The sequence below is a fragment of the Etheostoma cragini genome, chromosome 5 (assembly GCF_013103735.1).
Source record: "Etheostoma cragini isolate CJK2018 chromosome 5, CSU_Ecrag_1.0, whole genome shotgun sequence".
In the NCBI taxonomy this organism is placed as follows: domain Eukaryota; kingdom Metazoa; phylum Chordata; class Actinopteri; order Perciformes; family Percidae; genus Etheostoma; species Etheostoma cragini.
In genome coordinates, this window is record NC_048411.1 from 25,751,456 (window position 1) to 25,777,017 (window position 25,562).

General features: G+C 41.4%; 1 protein-coding gene across 1 annotated transcript in view; it reads left to right on the plus strand.

Moving 5' to 3' along the window:
* Positions 1-23,989, plus strand: part of LOC117945401 (iporin-like) — a 33,637-nt gene extending 9,648 nt beyond the window's left edge. The window contains 13 exon segments of the mRNA XM_034872872.1: positions 4,403-6,151; positions 8,131-8,151; positions 8,153-8,693; positions 15,249-15,953; positions 16,604-16,819; positions 17,034-17,207; positions 18,715-18,791; positions 19,617-19,791; positions 20,261-20,366; positions 20,874-20,920; positions 21,041-22,115; positions 22,793-22,963; positions 23,667-23,989. Coding sequence (XP_034728763.1) covers positions 4,589-6,151; positions 8,131-8,151; positions 8,153-8,693; positions 15,249-15,953; positions 16,604-16,819; positions 17,034-17,207; positions 18,715-18,791; positions 19,617-19,791; positions 20,261-20,366; positions 20,874-20,920; positions 21,041-22,115; positions 22,793-22,963; positions 23,667-23,865 — 5,070 coding nt within the window. The 5' untranslated portion in view covers positions 4,403-4,588 and the 3' untranslated portion in view covers positions 23,866-23,989.
* The last annotated feature ends 1,573 nt before the right edge of the window (positions 23,990-25,562 follow it).

The window sequence follows — 25,562 nt, forward strand, 5'->3', positions numbered from 1 at the left end:
GGGTGTGCCTCCACTCGTATACCCTCCACCCTCCCAGGCTCAGTCTTATTCCTGGAAGTGCAGCCCTGATGATATAAGCAGAAGGATGTCCTTTGTTACAGCTTTGCTTTCCTTTTCTCCTCAGAGTGTGTGTGAGTGTGTCCGTGCGTAAATGGGTCAATTTCCCTTCTCTCCAAAATGATGACAATCAGGTGGGATTTCCAAATAACTCATTAAGGATGAGTTAGTGGAGAAAAATCAAAGTTAATTGGCTCTTACCAACCCTTGATGAGATCCTTGTTATTAAGAGTATTAACATGGACGGAAAACCCTGTTGGTATTTCTCTATATGTAGAGGAATTTGTTGTGGTGGAATTGATGAGATGTGATGTCAAGTGCCCGTAGTATTTTTGTCTGTCTTATGTTCAGATATGTTTGATAAATTCCTACGTTATCCTAAGTTAATGTGCATGTTTAGCATGATAAAGCCCCATTATTGAGTTGTGTTCTTGGAAGATGAATGGTTCCTCTGGCTGTGGTGTTCAAAACAAGTGAGCATAATGGCCGAGTCTATTCAACGGCCCCGTTCACAAGTTTCCCTGTTTCCGTTTCCTTGTGTGTCTTGAATACTTGAATAGTCCTGTAGCCCATATGCATCTGTTATCTGTTAAGGGACAGCATTGAGGCCAGCACAGTGATCTGCCAAATGTTTAAACTGGTATCTAAAGATGACTTTCTTAAAAACTTATGGAAATCGTTTTGAGTTGCAAACTAAGGTGTTTAGATTATTGTAATCCAACACAGTTACTGAGAACAGTCTCATGTGAGGACTTTTGGTACCAAGGTAACAGGAGAAGACTCCATTGTGTTGGAAGAGTTTCAGTAAAGTAAAAACATCCAGATCTATAAAAATATTTTTTCCCTTATGATAATATATTGAAGAAAAAGTAAGGTGCTCTTTGCATTGCATCTCTGAACTTAGATAAGGAGAGGGACTTCCTGCTCATATCAGTTTAAAGGGAAGGTCTGATGTCCAGTCAGAGCTTTTGTAGAAGTCCAACTCAGCACTGAATTAACTAAAATTACCTTCATTACCAAATCAAATTACCAAAGTGAAATCAAGTTAATACAAGAAATGGTGACGCAACATGCTCTTGTGATCATTTTGTCTTCGCAGTAACATTCGTGAAAGCATCCTTGGCACATTGTACAACAACAAAACAAATAAAATGGCGTAGACCACACTACACAGTATTGTGTTAAAGTGAAATTTCCTTGTGGCTGAACTTGGTGGCTCGTGTTGCTGACCCAGAAACTCTTTGGAGAGTCATACTAGTTTGGGCCTCCTCTTTATAAAACCATGGCAGAGCAAACAAAGTTTATTCCTCTGTGGAAAACACACAAACAATACATTCACTTCAAAATCCTTTTGATTAAAGCCAAAATCCCTAAACCAATGTCCATGTCATTTGCTTTAATGTGGTCATGTGTCAAAACTCATTGAAGCCATGTACTAACATTACGGTCTCTACAAGGATATCCACAAGTACAGTTAATGAAAAATGGAATAAAGCCAAAGAAAGTGAGACAAAAGAAACCGCAGACAGTTCTGATCACTGCCTATGTTAATGTCCTCCCAACCCCAACAGTCTACTCTGAACTCACATTACACAACTGAGCCTGTCTGACCGTGCAGATAATACCTTAAACCAATTTTAGTCTCACTTGTTTTAGATCTGGCGTTAACATTGCCTACAGCCTTCATGTATACCATTAAGCTATTTTTAATAATGTCACTTCCTACTGACAGGAGCCATCAGACTTCAGATTTTTTCGGGGGATGTGATTCAAGGGAATACATTGAAAATATTGCTACTAACGGCTTTCGGATGTTAATTTCAGTCATGTACTTTGTTGTTATGTAACAAGAAGATTTCTTACTCCCTCTGTGACGTAGTAGAATATCAGGGTTTTTCTAGCTGTTACTACATAATCAATATGAAATAGACCTGTTTATAGTTATCTCATTGAATAATAAGAATAAAGTGAATATGTGTAGTTTCAGCAGTATTTTAAAACTCCAACGGTCTGTGTGTCAGAGAAGGAAAGTTGTTTACTGGACTAAATGGACCTACACTAGTTGTCATTCCCCAAAGTCAAGTCTGGTCTTATCAGTGATATGCGTGCTGTGATTTTCATGCAAAGTGATAGTGTATATGAGCCGCAGAAGATATGAGCTGTCTCAGAGTTTAAAAATCTGCATAGTGAATATGAATTTAAAAATTTCTCAACAGCTATGAGGTGCCACCGAACAAGGCAGCTGCTCTAGGGAAGCATGAAATATAGATTTTATTAGAAGTTTGTTAAAACTTTCATATTATGACACATTAAAATGATGGCTGTGTTGCAATCCAAAATGCTAGAAAAAGTAAATATCTGTGAAAGTTCATACATGTCTGCCTGCAGCCGGGTACGCCTGCATCTATGAGATAAAAAGGTTGAGATCCACCTCTTTGTAGGTGAAGCTGAAGCCTCCCTAACAGGAAACGCCATTCCAGTCCCCTTTTGAAGAGGTCATTTGTCAAGAGTGGCATCTCAGTTATTTCTCTGCTCCAAAGCAAACCTGTCCCAACCTGCTAACATTTAGACCGACGGTCTGCAGCATTAACTGGCCTTACTCTTCTCTTTTATAAAAATGATGAAGCAGTGCTCACTATGCTCCTTGTTATTGTGCTCGTAAAGGTCTCATCACACATTATCCATGTGAAAATGTATTTGTAAATTATTATAATGCACTGTATGTAATGTCACTTTTTGGTTTTTCTTTCTTTTTTTAATTCTCCTCCCAAAATTTCAATTAAAACTTGCTTTTAATCAACCTACTCTATCTGGGATTATGTTTTACTAAGCAGATATAATAGAGGGATTACTCTAAGGTTTAATTAGCACTAATCTGGTTCAGGTCATCATCCGGTGAGCAAAAGATTAAGAGCTAACCCTTATTCCTAAAGCGACTCATATTCTACTTTAGAATACATTACTGGAGAAAAGACACAAGAAAGAAGTAGGAAATAACTTTGCACCAGGGATATCCATCCATCTAAAAACAGGTGCACTGACCACCAATATTTATTTACACATTGATTTTAGAAACCACCATTAACACATGGGAAGAAGATTGCCGGTGTGTCCCAGCAGTTTTCATTTTATACTGCATGCAACATTCTGTTACACTCAGCATTGTCCACTGCAAAACAAAGCTGTAAGAGTTCTCTGTAATTTTAGATTAGGGAGCTAGAGATAGGCTGATTGGAAAAAATGACTTTCAACATAGTCATTAGTTAACATCTGCATCTTTTAACAATGCAGAAAGTATCTCGGAAAAGGTAGTCTTAACTGTAAGAAACATAAGCACTAAATATTACCACAAGCATAAGATAGAAGCTATTATTTTCCTGGCCTAATACGTGGCGGTAATTGCACCGAAGTACTACACCTAATTTTTGTATTGACATTTAAAACCACTACATGTCACATCTCAACAGCAGCCAGTGTTGATGATTGTGAGGGAAACCGTTGCTGTGCCCTGTGTGTATCGGTATGTGTGGATCATTTAGAGTGTAATTTGTGAATTGGGATTAGTTCATAGCTCTGTTTAAGAGTCAGCTGCTTGGTGTGTGTATGTGCATCTCACAGTTTCCACTCACATGGTGCTGACTCACCCTGCTCATTGCACAGATGAGACTAGGAGGATATAGTTCTGTACTGTTACTTTAGCTGTTTTAGATCCCCTTATTTTGGTGAACTTCACTTAACATTTTTTTTATTCGCTCATTGAAACAGACAAATATTATAATCCAATCATGAATTATTTGCTATATCCCATTACATATCCATGAACTGTTATTTTACCAACCCCTTTCTCAATTGTTTTATCTTATGTCTCATTATTTATTTTTTCTTGTGTGTTTATGTCTTATAGAATAGAATAGAATACACTTTATTGTCCCTGAGGGGAAATTTGTCTTGGACATAGTGCTACAATCTGTTGCTTCACAACATAAATAATATGTGACAAATGTAATGAGATGACAAGAAGGGACTCATTTGCCATTAAGAACACAATGAGGACTGTAATAATTAAATTCAATTTTATTTAAATAGCGCTAAATCACAACAACAGTTATCTCATTGCGCTTTTCATAAAAGAGCAGGTCTAGACCGTACTCTGTGATGTTATTTACAGAAACCCAACAATTCCCACCAAGAGCAAGCACTAATAGAAACAAAAGTCTCTATGTTTATTTGTCTCAACTGAGGTTAAAACATGAACTGTAGCCCCGAACCTGTGTGTGTGCTTTGGTGCCTGTATTTGCTTACTCCTTTAACGTTTCTCCTCTCTCTTTCTCTTTGTATTTTCCAGATGTATCACTCTGACCACGGTGTTGACTTCCCGGACCTCTCTTTTCAAATCCCTGGCAGCCCTGCAGAGCTGGGCCCAGCAAACCCAGAGTGAACCCAACCCTCTACAAATCACACATCCGCCTTTGTCTTCACCCACACAGGCTCTCCCTGCACTCCACCCCCACCCCCCTCCTCCTTCTGGACCATGGACAGCCCTCCCAAGCTGTCAGGCGAGACCCTGATTGTGCATCACATCCCCTTGGTGCACTGCCAGGTGTCTGGTGGGCGGAAGGGTGACTGCGGGGTCTCGTTAAAGAGGAGCAATCCGTTTATCCCACCGGAGAACCTGGGCTTGAGTCGCACCACTTCCCTTCCAGAGAGAGATGTTCTTCAGAGAGAGGCACTGCTCTACAGTAGCCTGATCCAGACCTCAAGTGGATCCTGGGACTCCCGCAAAGGGGGAAAAGAGAGGAAAGTTGGCGGGAGAGGTGGCAGCACAGCAAGTGATGATTCATCGTTTACCTCGAGCAATTCAGAGGACCAACTGATCACGGCTCACACTTTACCAAGAGCCAAACCGAGGAACAGGAATCCGTTGCGTCACAATCCATTCCTTCTGAATACCGAAGACGAGGATGAAGAAGAAGAGGAGGAGGATGGTGATAACCTCAGCGGTTACTTTGAAGACTCTTCTTTTCACCTCCACAGTGACACTAACTCTGTCCATGATGACGGGATGACGCCTTTCCACTTACACGGCCTTGGCTTTGCTTCTGAGCCCTTTATGTTGCACAGGTCAGTGGGTGGGAGCAGTAGGGAGTCCATGAGGGCAGTAGCCTCGGATTTCTCCACCCACCTGGAGGACCTGGAAATTCTGGGAATGGACAGCCAGTTGCGCCACGGCAGCAGCGGTTCCAACATGTCCATGGATTGTGGAGAGCAAGACTGGGGCGATTACGATGGAGAAGATAAGGATGATCCCATGAAGTGTGGGCGAAGCTCCTCCAGCTCCTCCACACAGCACTGCTCCTGCTGTGCACTCTCCCAGAACTACCCTCAGCACTTCCCTGAAGCCTTCACGGAGCCTTTCTCAGATTGCCAGCAAGGCTATGGCAGCGACTCCTCTTGCAACAGCTCGGACGGTGTGCTCGTGAACTTCAGCGCCATTTACAACAAGTTGAACAACAGTATTCCGGAGAAGCCACCGGTCTCTGGGCACACCAACCTCAACAGCTCTACTGACCACTCCCGCACCTCGTCTGTTTCTGATCCACCAGGAAACAAGCGAGACTCAACTGGAGGGGCTTTCTATTTAGACCTTCACACATCCCCTACTGAACCTCCCCTACCACAGCAGCAACCCTCTTGCCTGGGCGCCGCTTTCCCTTTCATCCGTGAATCACACTTGTCCACCTCCTCCACCTGTTCTTGTGCCGTGGAGCACCAGGGGGCTCTAGACCTCGACGCCAACTGCAACTCCTACCACCCTCCACATTCTGGATCGTCCGGAGACCTTGCTTCCTGTCTCCAGAGTCAGGCACGCCTTGTTGTTGCCACCCAGAATTACTACAAGTTGGTCACGTGCGACCTGTCGTCCCAGTCCTCCCCAAGTCCCGCAGGCTCCTCAGTCAACAGCTGCTCCGATGAGCACAGCAAAGGCAGCCCCACTCCGACCCAGCCCAACGAGTACTTTCTGTTCAGGCAGAGAGCTGATGAGCTGGGTGTGGAAGAAGAAGAAGAAGATGAAGAAGATGAAGAATCCACTAGGGTGAGTGGAGAATCCTACCACATTACAATTTTGATTCCCTCAAACAGGATGCTTTATGGGCTCCACAGCAGAGCGTTCGTGAGAATGGCTAATACCAAATCAAAGGTCCACACTTAGTTCATTTACTGGAGTGGATGAACTAAGATACAGGTTGGAGTGGATAGCACTCCAACCTGCGTAAGCACAGACACCAAAATTCAGGTATCATATTGGCATTGTAAAACATTTCAAACAATACCTAGTGCTAATAATGACATTATAATATATAATGAAGACATGTATGTCTCTTAATGTGTGTGTAAGATTACACAAAATTATACTCAAATTGATGTTCACAACAAACCCATCACACTTTTTATTGAAGACTTTTATTACAATTTGCTTGGCAGTTGATAAAATGTTAACATTTTATATCATCATAATACATATAATCATAATACAATTCAACTTAAAGTCCACTTAAAGTCATTGTGCAACAAAATTGAACTAATGGCCCCTCCTACCTGCACACAGCCTTGCTTCATTGTATTTGCCTGATCATATAGTTGTAGAGTTAAAGAATGTTTCAGTTGTTTCACTGTTGTCAGTGTGCTTAATGATCAGGAACTCACAAAAAACGTAGCCTTTCTTTGGTGCTGTTTATCTGTGTGCAAAACAGTGCCAGCTAACTGTCTGTAAAACAGGACACAGAAAAACATAGAACACTATAATCCTTGGAAATGAGCACATTTAAGTGCAGCATTTGTTGCAAGGTAACAAGATTTTTCATTTAAAGAAGTGAGATGATTATATTTTCTACAATTTCTACTTCAGTTATTTTGTATCTTACAAAACACAGCTTGCTGCAGACGGTATATATAATTAACTAAGTTAAATCAGTACATCGAGTTAATTTACACCATCAAGTAATTGTTACTTTGTTAAGTAATACAGCTACAGTCTGAGTAGGTAAAGTCAAGTAAAACAACAAAATAGCAAGCATAGATAATCCATAGCTAAAAGTTATTTGGTCAAATTACATTAGACTCAACAAGGAAGGGAATGATCATGGAATATATCTATAATCATAGTAAATAAAATAATGCACAAACGTGGCACAAATGTAAACTGAATGGTTTGGAATAAATTACATTATTCATTTAGCAGACACTTTTCTCCAAAGCGAGTTACAATAGGTGCATTTAAAGATGTGGTTACACCCCCATAAAGTACATACATTTAATCAAATATGCGGATCTACTTCATGTGTTTATTTAGAGACATTAGGAAAAAGAGTTAAAGAGTTTTTTTAATTTATTTTATTTCATGGGCCAAGGTGCAGTACGAACAGATTTTAGTCTGCGTTGGAAGATGTGCAATGTGAGTTTCTGCTGTCCTGATGTCAGTGCGGAGTTCGTTCCACCATTGTGGAGCCAGGGCAGCAAACAGTCAGGACTTTGTTGAGCGGTAGCCAGGCACCCTTTGTATTGAGGGAGTAGCAAGCTGACTATCAGTAGCAGAGCGGGGTGGACAGGCTGGGGTGTATGGTTTAACCGTTTCCTGGATGTAGGATGGGCCAAAGCCATACAGCATGATTGGCAAGCACCAGTTAAACTGCCAACTAAACTACAGGCTCTGTGGCAATGACAATTACCCTGCACCTAAAATAGCCATGGCACTGGTAATAGTCTGGCACTGGCTCACTTTAGAACACAGCCACTGTCTGGGGTTATCTGATATCATGTCTGAGGATTAATTTAGTTATGTAGAGCTGAAAGATGTTTGTCAGTAACAGTGGCACTGTGTCAAAGCAAGAAGGTGTCATAAAGGCAGTTCAGGACATTGGCTAGCTGTGGATTTGTTGTCCTAAAGATTGTTTAAGAACCCTTTAAGTAATTTCACCTCTTAACCGTGGTTTGGTAATGTGATTTATCTTATAACTATTTTTGACTGTTGTGTTCTTTCTTTCTTTCTTTCTTTCTTTATTTCTCCTCGTTCAGCAAGATGATGATGATAAAGAGGAATGAAGAGGAGGAGGAGGAGAAGAAGACTACGAAGGCATCTGGTGGAGCTGAAGCTGCCCCTGCCGTGATTGCAGGCCAGGTGTACGTCAACATCTCCCCTCCTGTGGTTGGCCAGGGCATTATTGGAGCCTCCTCAGGAAGCCGTCCCCGTTCTCGCAGCTACGACCGCAACCTGGACAAGTCTCCATCCCCTCGGCTCGGATCTCTGGAGCGTATGTTGAGCTGCCCAGTCCGGCTCAGCGAGGGCGCCGCCCCGACCCCGACCGCGCCTCCTCCTCCCCGAGTCACCTCCTTTGCGGAGATCGCAAGAAGCAAACGGAAAAATGGAGGTTCGCCGTTGCTGAAGGCGGCTGCAGACCCTTTTTCTTCCACTTACTCCACCCACTCCCACTCCTCTGTGGATTTCTCTCCCATCCTAGAGCAGCATGTGGAGGGTGACAGTCACAGCCTGTCACCTGTACCCTTTACCAGATGTTACAGTCAAGGCAGCATTGAGCGACACCTGGAGGGGGCAAGGGAGACCAGGGCTAAGGCGGAAGGTACGTCACCTTTTACTAGATTTATTTATTTATTGGTTTATTTAACAGGGAGAGTGCATTGCTGTACGTGCACCAGAGTTAGCTAAGAGGCTATTTTTTAATCCATGGACAGATGTTATGAAGTCACTCTTTATACAAAATAGAGTGAAGGTAGTTGCACCACAGATACAACCACAGGCCTAAAGTCCCATAAAGGGGAGAGGAACGCCAAAATAAGATGTCAGAGACACAGCCCTGAAATATTTATAGCTTTAGACAGTTGTTATGTCTAACAGCTGGAACACACCGCCACATAGGAGCTATTTTGAGCCAGACAGGTAATCACATACAGGAAGACCACAGTGCAGCCGGATATTTTACCAAAATAAACACATTTCAAAATAAAACATTGGCTGTCTTGACTTCTCACAGTGAGACACATGATCAGGCACATAGAGAGAGAGAGAGACACACACACTCACTCACAAACACACACACAGCAGCAAATAGGCAACAAGTACCACAGAGAGAAAGAGAGAGAGAGAGAGAGAGCGTAGAAATACTTTATGCTACTTGACACTTGCCCATGCAATGTATTCCAGCTGTAAGGTTTTTGCAAACATTATTTACACAGGCAGCAGGAGCGTTAACGAATGAACAAAACGGATGAGTGGAAGTCAAACATTTACTATCCTTTTCGCTCAATCAATCAATTTTTATTTGTCACATGTAATTTAGGTATACTGAAGGGTATAATTGCACTGAAATGAAAACCCATCAGCTCCTTGAACTTGTGCATGACTCATTATAAAGCAGAATATGACTTTTGAACATCGTTCACCAACTCCAGTAGAGAAAAAATGAATTGAATTTATCCACGTACAATACAGGATTGTTGTTTAATATAGATGTTTTGGTGATGGTTATATTGATTTCCAAGAACACATTACAGTATGTAGGGCCACAGTAATTGTAATAATAAAAGTATTTGTGAGAGCGTTACTTCACTTTATAGACATTTTCTTGTGTTGTGTCTTTGGTTGTATGGTATTTGTATGGTTTTGTTGTATACTGTATGTTTAGAAATGCTTTGTCTGTCTGAGTAAATATCCTTGTGGCAGCATGTGTGGATGTGCTTAGAGCAGAGTGATGCAGAGTGATGCAGATTGTGAAGCCTCAGCTTTAGAGGGAATGAATGGTTGAAGTGGGCCAAACGTGCTCTGAATAACAATCCAGTGAGAGAGGAGATAAAGGTGCAGAGAAACCCCCCGCTGAGCTCACCATCATCATACTGAGCTGCGTGTGCGTCGGCTGTGTGTGAATGTGTGTGTCGAAGAAGGTTGAAGAAAGTTACAGAAGCCTCTTTGTGCTAAGGGTGTCTTCTCTCTTTACTCTCATTGACAGGTGATTTGACTTGTATCATGTATCTGGTTTATGGTGACGAGAGGTGATGAACCTTTACAAGATTGGTAAACAAACAGTCCTGCAAGACATCATTTTTGGTTTACCAAAATTAGGACATCATTAAATCTGACTCAGCAGCCCCGACTGCCAATTGCAGCATGGAGACCAGTAGCAGCTTCCATTGTTTGTGAGGAAGTAATTAATTTATGTTAAAATTCTACAAATTAAACCTTCATGTCAGTTAGTGGCAGCGAACAGCACCTGTGTTGGGGAAAAATACTTTCAAAACATATTCCAATACAGAATACATGCCCAAAATGTAATTTGTAATGTATTCTGTTATGTTACTCAATCTGAGTAAAGTACTCTGAATACTTGGATTACTTCCACGTTGAATTGAATTTTATAAGTGTAGCATGCGGCCATCAAACACTGCTTACACACTAAACTAAACACACCTTTTCTGGTGTGTTCTTCTGTGCCAACTGGGTACAAAAATCTTACTGCAGTCTTGCTACCACAAGTTAAATTTTAGCTAACATTAGCTAGCATGTCAAACGGGGCTAGTCAGTCTTTCAACGGCTCTGGGGCTAGTAAATCAGCATGAAGGAGAATGGAAAGTCGCCCGCCAACTAAGCACGTACATGATACAGCTATAAAATAGCAAGGTGACCAGTTAAACTACAGTAGACAACTACCCTAGTTTAAAAAAAAAAAAAACGTACTTTAAGATGCTTTAGGTTGGAGGTGGAGTCATTTGATGCTGAAAGCAGAATGGTTGCTGGCAAGCAGAACTTGTACTTGCACTGCACATGTTATATTTCATTCTCCCGGTTATGTCTTTAATTTGAAATGCTGTTGTTGGAATTGCTGCATTCCTCCCCTGGCTATGTTGTCCGGGTCCGGCTCCATCTCTACCTCTTTCAGTGATCACGCAAAAAACTAATTAATATAAAATAATATAATAATTTATCATATAGTAGTTTAGATAGTGAATAAACTTGTTAAACAGTGAAGTATTGTCGTGCAATCTATTGATTTCAATGTAACTGTATTCCAAATACCAGCTATATAGATTGTAATTGTAATGGAACACAGGTCCTGATAATTTGTATTCTGAACAAGTAACGCCGGTACATGTATTCCGTTACTCCCCAACACCGAACAGCACTTAGTAATAACAAAACAAGATGTTAGCATGTCCCTGCCACATCCTGACCTCTCTGCAGAGGGAGACAGATGAAAGACTACATTTCCTAGAACAATATGATATATTTATTGAACCAATCATAGAGTCAAATAAGCTTGAAACAATACCCCTTCATGTACAGTATATGCATCCTGTACACTATGCTTTTGATTATTTAAAAACACTGAGCACATTTTTATTTCTGGCTCAATTTGTGTCAATTTTGTGACTCGGTTTTGTGGCCCAGTTTGGATTAATGAATGCAATAGGCTTTTCTGTAAAATACTATAATGAGTGATGCAGTTTAGTTTGTTTGGAATGAATAGAAGAAGTACTCTGTTAGGTAAGTTAGTGAAATAATAAATCAAAGTACAGACAAGTTAAATTTGTACATCATGAAAAAAGTAGTGAGTAATTAAACTCCTTGAGTTGCTATAAAGGAATGTGTGCTGTAAACTGCCACTTACAGAAACTTTAGGTAAATCATTGGCTATAATTAAGATTAGGATCACAATCAATTGAAAAAATGTCACAGTGATCTCTAGGGAGTGCATTGCTGAAACACCACAAATTATTTAGTTTCAAAGATGTCACCAGCATGAAAATAAAGAACATGTATCGCAAGGAAAAACGAGGGAATGAAATCCTGTGCACGAGGCCATGGGAATACATGACCAAGACTGTTGGGTTGTAACAACAGCGCACAAAGAAGCAGGGTCATGGTGACTAACACAATATCTGTTAAACCCTTATTCCATTAGATGACAGAACGTTTTCAGCTCATATGTCACGCTCTCACCCTTCATCAAGGTTCCAGACACTGATGAAGTCTGGAGGACCTGGAGGGCCCTCAAACTGTCTTCCATATAATTTGATTAAAAAGTGGAATGGTTTTCTCTGTAGAGTGCAGATTCACTTTTATTGGAAAAGACTTTTTGCATGGAGGCACTACTGTGATCGGTTTAGAACACCACCATCACCTTAAGAAGCTCAATCTCTGCTGCCTGCTGTGTGTGTGTGTGTGTGTGTGGGTTAGATAAACACACACATGCGAACAGTGAGTGCTTGGAATTCCATTGGCATAAGACCAGGGACAGTTAGAAGTGGGTGCACCATGAGAGGAATGTCCTTTTTATACAAATGTATCATGCTGTTATGGTGAGGTTTAATTAACCACTCAACTACAACTTTACTTTGTAAAGATCTTTTAAGAGAACTTTTAAAAGTCAGCATTTACTTCCCAAACAGTCATGTTCTTATTAGTAAATCAGGTGGGATATTGTAATACTGACTAAAGAAATTGAGAAATTTAGTCAGCATAAAGGAAAATTAAAAAATTAACAAATTAAAAAATGCAAAACGTGGACTTTAAAGCAGAAAATAGCAAAAGATCACTGGTTCCAACATCTACAGTGCTTAGCATAAGTGAATAGACCCATGCGAAAGTTGACTTACAATAAGAATAAAAAATAATCTTTTGGAAATTGATCTTAATGCCTTAATTGAAAAAATAGGAAAAATCCAACCTTTAAGGACACCAATTTTCTTTGTGAATGAATAATGTATAGTAAATAAATAAATGTTCCTTCTTAAAATACAAGGGGCATAAGTAAGTACACCCCAATGTTAAATTCCCATAGAGACAAGCACATTTTTAGTTTTACAGGCCAGTTATTTCATGGATCCAGAATACTGTGCATTCTGATTCCCTTGGTCTTTGGGATTAAAATAGCCCCACATCATCACATACCCTTCACCATACCTAGTAAAATAAATACAGTATGTAACAGTTTCCTACTGCTGGATGTATGGGTTTTTCCTTCATAGTGCATCAGTTCAGGCGCTAAAACAAAAGAGCACTTCCCCTCTTGCTTTATGTTGTTCAAAAGTGGGTTGTTAGATGACTGTAGCAGCGAGACCAAGGAAACAATAACAATATGGAAGGCAAGGGAAAGATGGATATAGGCATTTGAGGAAATAGGTCATCCCTAAGAACAAGGTGCTACACATACCTCGAACATCCTCTTCAGTTCCTAACACTGTATTCATATAGACTATGATAATTTAGGATTATAATGAGGCGCTGTTCAGCATCTTGGTACATATATTATTCATCAGACTTCACTTGAGTCAGCTGGGTTGTTTCACCGCAGCATGCAGGCCTCTTTAAAAGCCTTAGGGAAGCAGCTTGCACGCTAATGATGCTAACATGCGAGCAAGCGTTGTAAAGGGAAAGCCTTGGTTGTCTAATGGATTCAAATGTGAAAGAGGAGACAAAGAGGAGAGAGGAGCCAGAGAAGAAGCTGGTGGAAAAGGGAGAGCAAAGAGGTGGGTGTGGAAAGAAAAAGATAGATGAGGAAAAAGGAAAGAAATGGCAATTAGAGGGATGACGGAGCAGATACAAGAGAGACAGTGAAGGTTTGTTTCTTTCCTCCCCAGTGGGAGCTCAGGCCTGCTGGGTGTGTAGTGTTCCTCCCTCCTTCCTCCTTCATCATGTTTAGACAGAAGCTCAATGTCGCCCTCTGTAGCCGTGAGACGTCACCGCACCCAGCTCAGGTGGCATCAGTGGGCTGGCTTTAGAGTGACAAACAGCTTGCGCAATACCGTCAACGTCACACACGCTTCTGTCTGCCCTACACTGCACTGGATCTAGGAACACACACACACACAAACACACACACACACACACACACACACACACACACACACACACACGCAGTAAAACCATAGAATATATGAAAACACTGTGATACTGACTGTGTCAGAGAAGAAGTGCAGAAAAAGGCTTCCCTTCGCTGGTGTCTCCTGACGCAGTGCCTTCAGGTTTAGTCTTTGTGTGTTTCTCAGAATGTGTGCGTGTGTGTCTACATTTGTTTGTCAGAGCAGTGTTGAACTGTGGCATGGTTGTTTGTCTCTGATGAGGGCTGCTATGGTTGACTGGGCAGTTTTCTGTTTGTGTTTTTGGTTTCAATTCTAACCTTCATGTTTATACAATTAAGTGTTGAAAGAACTAAGAACTAATCATCATTATTTTTTGCGTTGCTTCAAATTATTGTCAATTGAAAATATCTTTTGGTTTTGGACTCAGTAGATTCAAAGAATTTAAGTATCCGTTGTACCTCTAAATTAAAGGTTCAGTCAGCACCTTTTTTAAAAAAAATTTTTAATAGATTTTTCCTATTTGTTAAAACTGTCACTATATCCTGACACTAGCACATAAGGACAATCATCAGTGAAAAACAAATGTTCCTTTGTCTACCCCTAGTGTTAATAATGGCATCTGCATGAGATATTTGTTACCCGGCCGCCATGTTGAAAACAGTCAAGCCGAAACTAAGCATGGGTTGACTGGCCTGATTAAACTTTCTAATTTCACAGTTTAACAGCGCTCTAAAATATGGAAACATTTGAGATGAGAAATAGGCAATGCAGTAACAGAATCTTGATCCATTTTGATCAGTTTGACCATGAGCCGCGATGGACGCTGTTACAGACTCCTCCACCCCAGTTGTTTTTTTTCCTCATGCCTATAGCAGCACCAGGAGCAGACAGAAGAATGTGATTTTTTTCACATAATATTTAATTTGTGTTCTATTGTCATGAAATAGCAACAGTTAGTTATATGACAAAATGATTTTGAATAAAATGTACCAACTGTAACTTGAATGCCCGTACTGAAATAATATATCCATTTATATCCTCTACTGTGGAAAATGTCCATTTTAAACTCAGTTGCCAGTTTATTAGGTAGATCTACATAAAACAAATGCATTCAGATACAACAGTTGATTAAATCCTGCGTATAATGTTATAATTTTTGGTTTATGGACAGAGAGGTGATTGTGGCCTCGATTGCCTCTACTCTACATATTACTCTGTTAACTGTTGCTGTCAGTTACACGTTTTTTTTTTAATTCTATTGTACATACAAAAACTAACTAGTACTTTTCTTAATGCCTTCTCTGCTTCTTTTGCTACTCCAGGTGTTCTCTCAGACAGCCGCCCGGTGGTGGTCCGCTACAGTAAAGACCAGAGGCCCACCACCCTCCCCATCCAGCCCTTCACCTTCCACCACCAGTTTGCCTCCAAACCCCCCCAGCCCCAGCCCAAGCCTCTGCTTCCCCTGCTCACAGGCAAAGTCTCTGGGATGCAGGCTCGCTCCAGCTCTAGCTCTGGCTCTGGCTCTGGTTCCGGCTCTGGTTCTTGCTCTGGACGTCCGGTGGGGGAGGACAGTGAAGATGCAGCTGAAAATGTGTACAGGTACCAGGGGACTGCAGCAGCCCCTCCACCTGGATCAGTGCGACCCTCACCTCTTGGGAGCTACTCCCCCGTACGGCTCCAGGGGGCGCTCAGCTCTGGGACCTGCTCGACCTGCACCCCAAGCCCTCAGCCGCAACACAGCCTCTCCTGCCCGCTTTCAGCTGGCCCCGGCCCCCTGCACACCCCACTGACAGGAAAGCAGGGAGGGGTTTCAGTGGCTTTACCGTCTACCCCTCCACCTCCATCCCTTGGGTTGAAGAGAGGGATGGTGCCGCCAATGCTGCCAGCTGTGCAGGGCCACTGTTTCCATCATGGCGCTTCGCCTAGTTTACCAGCACTCAACAGTGACATGCTGAGCCCGCTGGGCTGTCTGGATTCTGGAAAGCATGTGGAGGGAAGCCAAGGACCCGGAGCCAGGACACATAATGGTATGTTCCAAAATAATTCTAGTATGTGCTTAAAGATGTATTCAGAGGATGTTCTCACCAGAAAGCTACTTTAGATCTGAAAGCAAACTGCTTTTTCTTTTACCTTTGGGATTTTGGTTTTTCTTTCCTGTTTTGTTTATCTTTACCACTGTACTGCTTTCTTGCAACTATTGGTCTCTTGATGATAAAATCAGCAACATGTTTACATTAGGTCCTTTTCAACTACCAAGACCAACTCTTAGAGCACAAGTATTTGTACATGGACAATTAAATGATTTTGATTTGGAATCACATGGTGTGGTGCCCTCATTCGTCCCACCAGTCCAGCCCCAAGAATAAAACGCCTCACCTTCAAAGTGTCTTCCTGCTTCGATAAGACAACAGATGGCAGGGATTTCCATTATATGAAAAGTTATTAATTTCTGTGTAATTCAGTGTTAATGTAAGAAGCTAAGCTCTTGTACATTCTTACTATTGTCTGTTTCTGTTTCTTCTCTCCCTTCATGCATGGACTTAAATCTTCTCCTTCACCTAAACCTTCAACTTTTCCACTTTCCCTTCTTTATCTCCTTTTCTCCGATATATTTTACTTATCCATTCTTTAACCCGACCACCAACCCATTGATCATAACCCTAACACCTCCCCTCAGCACACCACCTCTCTCCACAGGCTCTCAAATGGAGGGAGTACCGTCGTCGAAACCCTCTGGGATTGGAGAGGGTCTCAGGGGGCCACTCTTCTGCAGGATCAGGCCCCCTCTCTGGTAACCTGGAACCCAGAAAAAGCGGGGGATCCCGACCTCTCAGACGGAACGTGTTTGATTTCCCTTCAGTCTCCTCTGGCCCCACGCTGGGACGGCTCAATGGTGCTCATGATTTTACTGACAGTGTTGGAACGAATGTAGGACTATAAAGATGTTTGAAAAGTAGACTTGGATACTTAGTGTCTTTGTATTTTTTAAAGAGTTAAAGGTGCAAAGAGCATCATCTGAGGGCTTCTTATGCTTTTAAAATGGTGGTGTGTGTGTTTATATGTGTGTCTGACCATCACACGTTTATTTGTTTGTTTGTGTGTCTCAGCAGGGACCCAATCAACTAAGCTGCAGCAGATCTACAGCGACTTCCTGCCGGACCACCTCTCTCTGACCGAGAAGCCTCCGGAGGAGTTTTGCCTCTCCCCAGACGCATCAACCTCCTCCTCCACCTGCTCTTCCTCACAGTCCCACATCTCAGTGGACCTGACACAGAAGAGAGGTGTGTGTGTGTGTGTGTGTGTGTGTGTGTGTGTTTTATAGAGATGATTAAACACACGCCTCTAGATTGATGCAACATAAATTCAGCATTCATTCAGGCTGTAAGCAAGAACTGGTTGTAGAATACTTCGGGTTTTTTTTTCAGATTTTCTGTGATGTAGTTGATTTTAAAACAAAATCATGTAGCTGACCTCCGTAATATCAAAAAGTAGATACAAAAAATAAAATTGCAATTTAACAAATAAATCTCATCGCATCATCTTCCTTGGTGTTTCTGAGGCATTCAGCCACATCTCGTGGCTCTACTCAGTGGTAGGAGTTGCTAAGTTGTCATGGAGATGAAAGCAGATGATTGCATGATATCAGGTTATAAAAAGAGATTGTTCCAACCATATATAGTAAGTGATCATTAAAATGGCCAGAAAACCCTCAGCAGATTGGGGAGCCTTTCTGATATTTTCAGTCTCTCTTTTCACCTCTGTCCAATATCCATTTCAGACCTTTTCATTTAAGCATCACAGAACCTTGTGCAACAATAAATTATAAACAAGATCACAATGACTTTGAGTCGCTCTCCTGTCCCCTGCAGGACAAGGTTGCATCTCAGACAAACAAATCAATTAAATGGAGTTGTTAGTCATGATTTAGTTCCAGACTTCCTGTCTGTCTCTTTTACTGTCTCTATCTCTCTCTCTCTGCATCTCTTTGGGGATTTTGAACCTAAACTTTAATTCCTTTCTAATATGCTGCATATTTTATATATATATATATATATATATATATATATATATATATATATATATATATATATATATATATATATATATATAGATTATATAGATTATATAGATTATATTAATATGACATGTAAGTCATGGTTAGTACTGTGAGCAACAAAAGTTGTTTTAGAATACTGCTGCATTGCAGACCGAATTGGGTAAAAATCACAGATTACAGTTTGGAAAATCCCATTTCTGTTGACAAGCAGAAGCAGGGGTAAAATGATGTTGTTGACAGGTGCATAAATCAAGTGCCTCTCACTGTAGAAAGGCCATTTGACACTAAGGAGTGTAATTCAAGGTCTCTTGAGGCAACAGGTTGTCATCCAGGTTTACCTTCCTGCACGGAACCAACATCAACACTGCTGAAGTGAGCTTGAGCAGGACCCAGAGGGACAGATTTACACAGCCTTTTTTACCTTTGCTTCAGGTACACTGCGTTACTTATCTAACAGATGCACTAGCCAAGAAGCACAGTTTGGTTGTCATGTATATTAAAAGCTAGAAATTAATTCATCCAGATTGCAAGCACAACGACAGTGAAGGATACTGATTATTTGTGCTAAATTTGGACCTTAATGTCGCTAATGTCCCTTCAGGTTAAAACAAAGAGACCAAATAGTAGAATTTTACAAGAAGAAAGGACACTTACATAAAGTGACATTGATTGCAAAGACACAGTAACAGGAAAAAAATGATATTTGACAAACTCTTTATTTTTTTCATCAGTTTTGGTGAAAGCCGTGAACACAGCAGTGGATCTGATCGTGGCACACTTTGGCACCAGTCGAGATCCAGATGTAAAGGTAAACGTTTGTGGTGTATTAGATTGATGAATACTGATTGACTGCTATACACCATTCTCGTCAAGATTAAAATTGAGGGTTGATTCTACTGGTTGATTAAAGCTCACACAAAGATTTAGAGGCTATACTAGCCTTTGCACAACAAAATGTTACTACCACTTCACTGTTGTAAAGTACAAAAGAACATTAAACCTTTCAGATGGTAAGTTACATGGCGCCATCCATTTACTTGCATCACCGTTTGTCTTTGCCTTGTCTGGTTTAATTCATGCAATCAGCAGCGATTAAGTTGGTGTATAAAATGTTCAGCCCCAATCTTTAGACATATTTTGCCTTTTCCTAGGTGTGTAGTGTACATGCATTCAAGCTTAGTGTCAGCCACGTCATGTTTAGGACTCATATATCCTTAAGTCCTTGACTTTACAGTTATTTTATTAATTAGACAGTACATAAGCCATGGACCCACCACCAAAGACATTTTCAGAAATGTATTTGGTCCCTTGTGACTTTTGCTTTCTTCACAGCTTCAATCAGGAAACTGAATTACTGGCACATAATGTGTTCATGTACACAGAGCTGATAAGACAACTGATAAACTAGGTTGCAGATCAGTCTAATCTAGAGAACAAAAGGGCAGGCAACTACAAACTTATCACCAGTTATTGATTTAAAACTTGTGAACACGATATATTTAATTTTCTGTATTATAACTACATGCTCGAAGGCAGGAAAAAAAGACCCAGAAGATCCCACATTTTGCCACACAATTCCCTGATTTGTTTCACTTTCAATTTATCCCCTAATGTTTCTCTGCAACCCTGCCAGGCTAAGCTGGGGAACAGCTGGGTGAGTCCCAACGTGGGTCACCTCATCCTGAAGTACCTTTGCCCGGCTTTGCATGAGGTGCTGCAAGACGGCCTGAAGGCCTACGTACTGGACCTGATCATCGGACAGCGGCGTTGTCAGCCCTGGAGCGTGGTGGAGGCCTCCACTCAGCTGGGTGAGAACATCACACTGAGTTCTATCTTAAGGCTATTTTTCTTCTATAGTCTACTGCCCTCAATGTTAAAAAATTTCACAGAAACAGAAAACAACAAAACAAAATGCAGGACTTAGCACAAGACACAACACAGAAGCAGAAAGACATACGACAAAGCAAAACTAAAAGATTAGAATAGACACAGCTCTTAAGAAATATAAAAGCAGTATTAAACTAGGAGGAAACAATAAGTAAAATTCATATATGTTGACGTTACAAACTAACAGAATAAATGTATTATAAATAGTTTTAGTGCTGAAATGGACAGTATTATTGACCATCCAGTGTTTTATCTGCATATGGTGGATATCTGATCAAATTAAAAGATGTTCAGTAGTATTAATCATGTGAGGTATTAGGCTGGAGAACAATTAGCTGCTTCTGGGTATCATGACATAGTGAAGATGTGTCGTATGCTTGTCTCTGTCAGGCCCGTCTACACGTGTTCTTCACTGCCTGTTCTCCAAGGTGAGCCAGTACTCTGAGCTCACAAGCCACAGCATGAGACTCAACGCCTTCATCTTTGGCCTGCTCAAGTGAGTTATTTCTCTTATCCCTGTTGTAACTGTCATTGTCCTCCACATATTCTTTCCAGTGATGGTTCTCATCTTAGGGTCAGGGTCTTTAAAGCAGCTATAATCAATAGTTTTAAAACAAAAACTAAGCTAAAAGAGAGTAAAGATTAGTCTTGCAGATTTACTCCCCGTGGAAAAAATAATTGATTTGCACGTCCGATTCTTATAGTAACTCATTGCAAAATGAAAAATAACACCTGCATGTAGGTGAAAGTGTCTGCTAAACTAAATGCTTTGTTACATACTATAACTGACTCATGTGTTTAAAAGGCATCTTAGTTCAGTCCTGTTAGCTTATTATATTTTGAGAGACTTTATTCTACCAGATCAATTTCAAACCATACAACTGCTGTATGATAGACTCAGTTATGAGTGTAACAATGCCTTAGATTCTCCTGTAGGAGAGTGATGATGAATTCATACTACTGCAATCGAAATAATAATTATTTGTTTCTCCTTATATTTTAGCCTAAAATCTTTGGAATTCTGGTTTAATCACCTCTACACACATGAAGGTAAGACTCAGTTGTTAACCTTTGTACCATTTATCAAGCTTTAGAATCCGAGATAGTAATTCGATGTCCACCGTCTTGCTTCTTCTAAATCTTGTTCCTGTTTTGTTTCACTTTCGTCAGATATCATAGCAGCCCACTACAACCCGTGGGGTTTCCTTCCCCTGTCACAGGGGCCATGCCAGCCACTCTTTGAAGAGCTCCTCCTCCTGCTGCAGCCACTGTCACTCCTCCCGTTTGACCTGGACCTGCTTTTTGAGCCACATCTACTCCAAAAGGGCCAGGAGCATCTCCGTCGCAAGGAGCAGCTGTGCACTGCAGGCCAGAGTGTCGACCAGTCAGCTCGTTCTACCTTCCAGCTCATGAGAGGATGGAGCACCACTGTAAGCGAGATGGTCAGAGACTCAAGTGCAGAGGTGAGGAAAGACAGGGCGGGGCTGAGACGAGAGGGAACGTGGCCGAGGATTGAAGGGGTTGGATCTAGACGAGAGGGGGCTGGAGTGAAACCAAGGTTAAGGAGTGAGGGGGGAACAACTGACAGCATGACAGCCAGGTCTGTTAGACCAGACCAGATGGAAGTAGGGTTTGCCAATCTCTGGAAGGAGAGGGGGGTGAGTGGACAGAGAATGAAAGGCGTAGGACAAGAGAGCCAAGGAGAAGGTGAGGACGGACAGGAAAAAGACAGGAGTAGAGAAAAAGAGAAGGATATAGCGGAGGAGGGGCGTCAGCGGCAAGAGAGACAGGCGGGCTGGTGGTACCAGCTCATGCAGTCCTCCCAGGTTTACATCGACCAATCCACAGAGGGGTCAAAGTTTGTTAAGACTGAGAAAAGGAAGAAGTCGTCAGAAAGAAGAAAGAACCAGCTACCGCCCACCAGAGAAGGAGTGGTGGAGGGGGCCGAGTCAAGCCAAGATGGGGAGGGGTTTAGAAGCAGGAAAAGCAGCAATAGCTCTAGCGGGGAGTCAGCTGGATCCAGGGGAAGGCCTTCATGGATGGGCAGCCCGCCAGACTCTGTTCTCAACCAGGACAAAGAGACAAAACCTATGGAGGCTACAGGGACGGGAAGTCAAGCTGCAGCTCAAGGGGAGAGCCACACACAGGGACAGAGTCTGCGTTGGGGCAGGCTCTTTGGATCTAGTGTTGGTTCTCCTTCGAGGATGGAGGCAGCTGATCAGAAAGCAAAAGCTCAAAAGACCAGGTAAGTTTTAAGGTTAAGTTCTATGGTATTCAATATTTTTCTTCAACGAATCTCATAAAAAAAAACAAAAAAAAACAGAAATTAATCTCCTAACAATTATTGTGTATTTATCAAAGCCTAATATATTGTATTCCACTGTGCCATAAAGCTCCATCGTTGTCCAAAAACTATTAAAAAGACACTGTTGCACTGGGAGACATGTACCCTTATTACCATTTTTATTTTTATTTTACTGGCGTTGTTATAGTCCCATAAATAGTTACTAGCGCGATTGTATCTACAATTGAAAATAATCCCCAATAAATGCACTATTTTCTTGTCCTGGGACGCATTCCTATTCCCAGTGTGTTGTTTGTAACTTTTTGTGAATGTTATGTCGAGTTTTCGTTAATATAAAAATAAAAATGTTCTCCTGAATGTGTAAACTAAAACCTATGGTGCCCAGCTGTTTTAGGAACTGAGACTTATTTTAAATGAAACTACCGTTATACATGTGTGAGCTGTTTTACGTTGGAACTATTGAACTTGGGTTTGCATCTTTTTGGGGATTTGTTGCCAGTAAGAGAAATATGATAACATCAGCCGCATCTAATGAATTTAAAAACTCAACCAAAGTCCAATTAAGCTATCGGTGCAGTTCATTTCAAATATATCCACACTGTGTTTTTCTTTCTCAGGCCACCATCAGGTTGGCTTTCTCTGGATAGCTCTGTTCTTGACTTTGTAGCTCTGACTATTGGCGCGGGGAGTGGGAAGAAGGCAGAGCCTCCAGCCACACCCACTCACCCCCGAGCCACACCTCCACCAACCTCAAGCCAACCAACTGAAGCCAGACAACAGTCTCCATGGTAAGCAGATAATAAAAATCTAGTAAGGTTATTGTTAACATCAATTCATCCAGTTTTTATACTTCAGTTGAAAGCTATAAGAATTCTCAACTCACCGTCCATTTACTTAATAAAAAAAGCTCCTAAAATTTAGAGACTTTGTACATTTCAAAAGAGCACAAATCATCAAGGTCAAACACTAAACACTACCTAAAAGTATTTGACGGTTTTCCATGATTCAACAGAAATATAGACATTCTCTCAAAAAATCCTAAATGTCAAAAAAATTCTGTCAAGGGAACAGTGTTTAGCACACTTTGTAATTGGATAGGCAATCGTAAAAAACATATGATCAGAATGGCATGTTGACTAAAAAGAAATATAAAGTTACTTTTGACGTCAAATTGATTATTTTTTGATTAGTGAATGAATCATTTGGTCTTCAAATGTCAGAAAAATTGTGAAAAATATCTACTACAGCTTTCTCAATCCCCAGGTGATGTTTTCAGATGTTTGTTTGTCAGACCAACTGTCCTAAATAATGAAAGATGTTCAGATTGATAGGACATAAGACAAAGAAAAGCAGGAAATCATCACAATGGAGAAGCTGCAACAAGGAAATATTTGCTTGAAAAAAAAGACTAAAACTAACAAATTAGTTGCCTGTAATTGTCTTCCCAATTACTAATAGTTTTTGTTCCCCATGTCCTCTGTCATTCTACAGTGAAGTCCGAGCATTGTGCCACCACATAGCCACCGAACCGGGCCAGCTGAGCTTCAACAAGGGTGATGTCCTGCTGGTCCTGAGCAAGGCCGATCCAGACTGGCTGCTGTGCTCCTTGGGCTCCACCCAGGGCTTGGTTCCCATCATCTATGTTACCCTCAATAGCATGGAGGACAGCCGGGACACCACTGGACTATGAGCTAATTCTGCCCCAAGTGGAATTAATGCAAAATGAAGGCAAACGGCTTTGGAGACGGAGGGTATCCCTGCCACACACCTACTGAAACAAAACCCTGTTTTTGAGTTAACTGTACATTGGGAATAAAAACATTGTAAATTTGAAGAAAATTAAGATGATGTACAGACACATGCAAAGGGAAGCATGCAGGCTCAAACACAAACTAACATCTACTTCAATTGTACATCCAGACAAGTATGCATGCATACATTCAAAAACCAAAAGACCAGACAGGACACCCAAAGACACTCCAACACGCGCATCTCTCTCTGGGTGAAGTTCTGCTACTAGATTAACTATGGGACTGTCCAGTCTCTATACCATCCATCTATACTTGTGACAAAATGGAGGGGCTACTTAAAGTTGGTAAACTTCATAATATGATATTATATCATGCCAAGCTGCGCTTTGCTGTACTGTCTATACCTTCACCTAGCTGTTCCACACTCTAACACAGTGCTCAGACCAACGCCGGGGGCTGTTTGGTGTCCTGTTGCTTACTTGGTGCCGATTGATCTTTTTGTGTAGAAACCAGTGAATCCTTGCTTTGTTAGTTAGATTTAATGTGGTTGATGTAAAATCAAAGACAAAAAATGTTTTGAACTACGTCCGCTCCAGTTTTTCAGGATTCAGCATATAAATTTTAGGACAATAGAAAACCATACAGGAGTTTGTTTCGATGGCTGTTCAACCCAAGAGAAAAGAAGGAAATAGGACAGGTTTAAATCTGTTTCCATTCTCCATCTATCTTATTTGATCGCTGCTTGGCAAAGCCTGCTTATATGGAGACAAAGGGATGGATCGACTTACAAGCAAGTTGCCTTTTTCTTCTTCTATTTCTTTTTCTCACAACACCTGCCACAGCTAGCATGAATCAATGGCTGACATTGTTTTAGTGCATGTAACCTTGCAAAAATGTGGTTCTTTTCCCTACAATCCTGTTTCACCTGCAGCCCCCCCATCTCTCAGTCTCTCATTGAGAGGGGAACACTTCATGGATTTTGAAGAGGACACATTCAAGCGAGAGGCTGCAGTCTAAGCTGTATACGTGCATTTGATCTAATGCTACATTCTGTAAATGCATAATATGACTTACACCTGTGGTGAGTTCTATTTATTTCTGTATTTAGTTCAATAAGCAGAGGTAAGCTTCTAATGAGGTTTTTCCACTACATGGTACCCGTTCGACTCGGCTCTTCTCGAATCTGTGCCCCGTCCGTTTTACATTGCAGATTAGTACCTCCTCAGGCAAGCGTGGCTGGTCGTCATAGCAGCAAACTACCGTGACCTAACGCAACACACAGAACGTCAAAGGTGTATTGTGTTTGATTCTCGTCATGTGGCCGTTGCCACAGCCAGAACACAAATTTAGTTTCAAAAGAAGCTGAAGGCAGCAAAAAAAAATCACCGCTGGATAAACTACTTCAACATGGCGGGTTAGTTCAGGCCATGCTCAGTCTGTCGCCAGCGACGACGCCACAGTGACTAGGCACGATTCTTTCCGACCAACCAGTAGTCTGCAGGCTTTTATGTCATCTTTTGGTAACACCTCAACTGAGGTGGTACTAAAAAAAAGTGCCTGTTCGCAGGTACCAGGGACTTTTTTTGTAATGGAAAACCAAACAAGACGAGTATAGTTGAGGAGGCACCACGTAGTG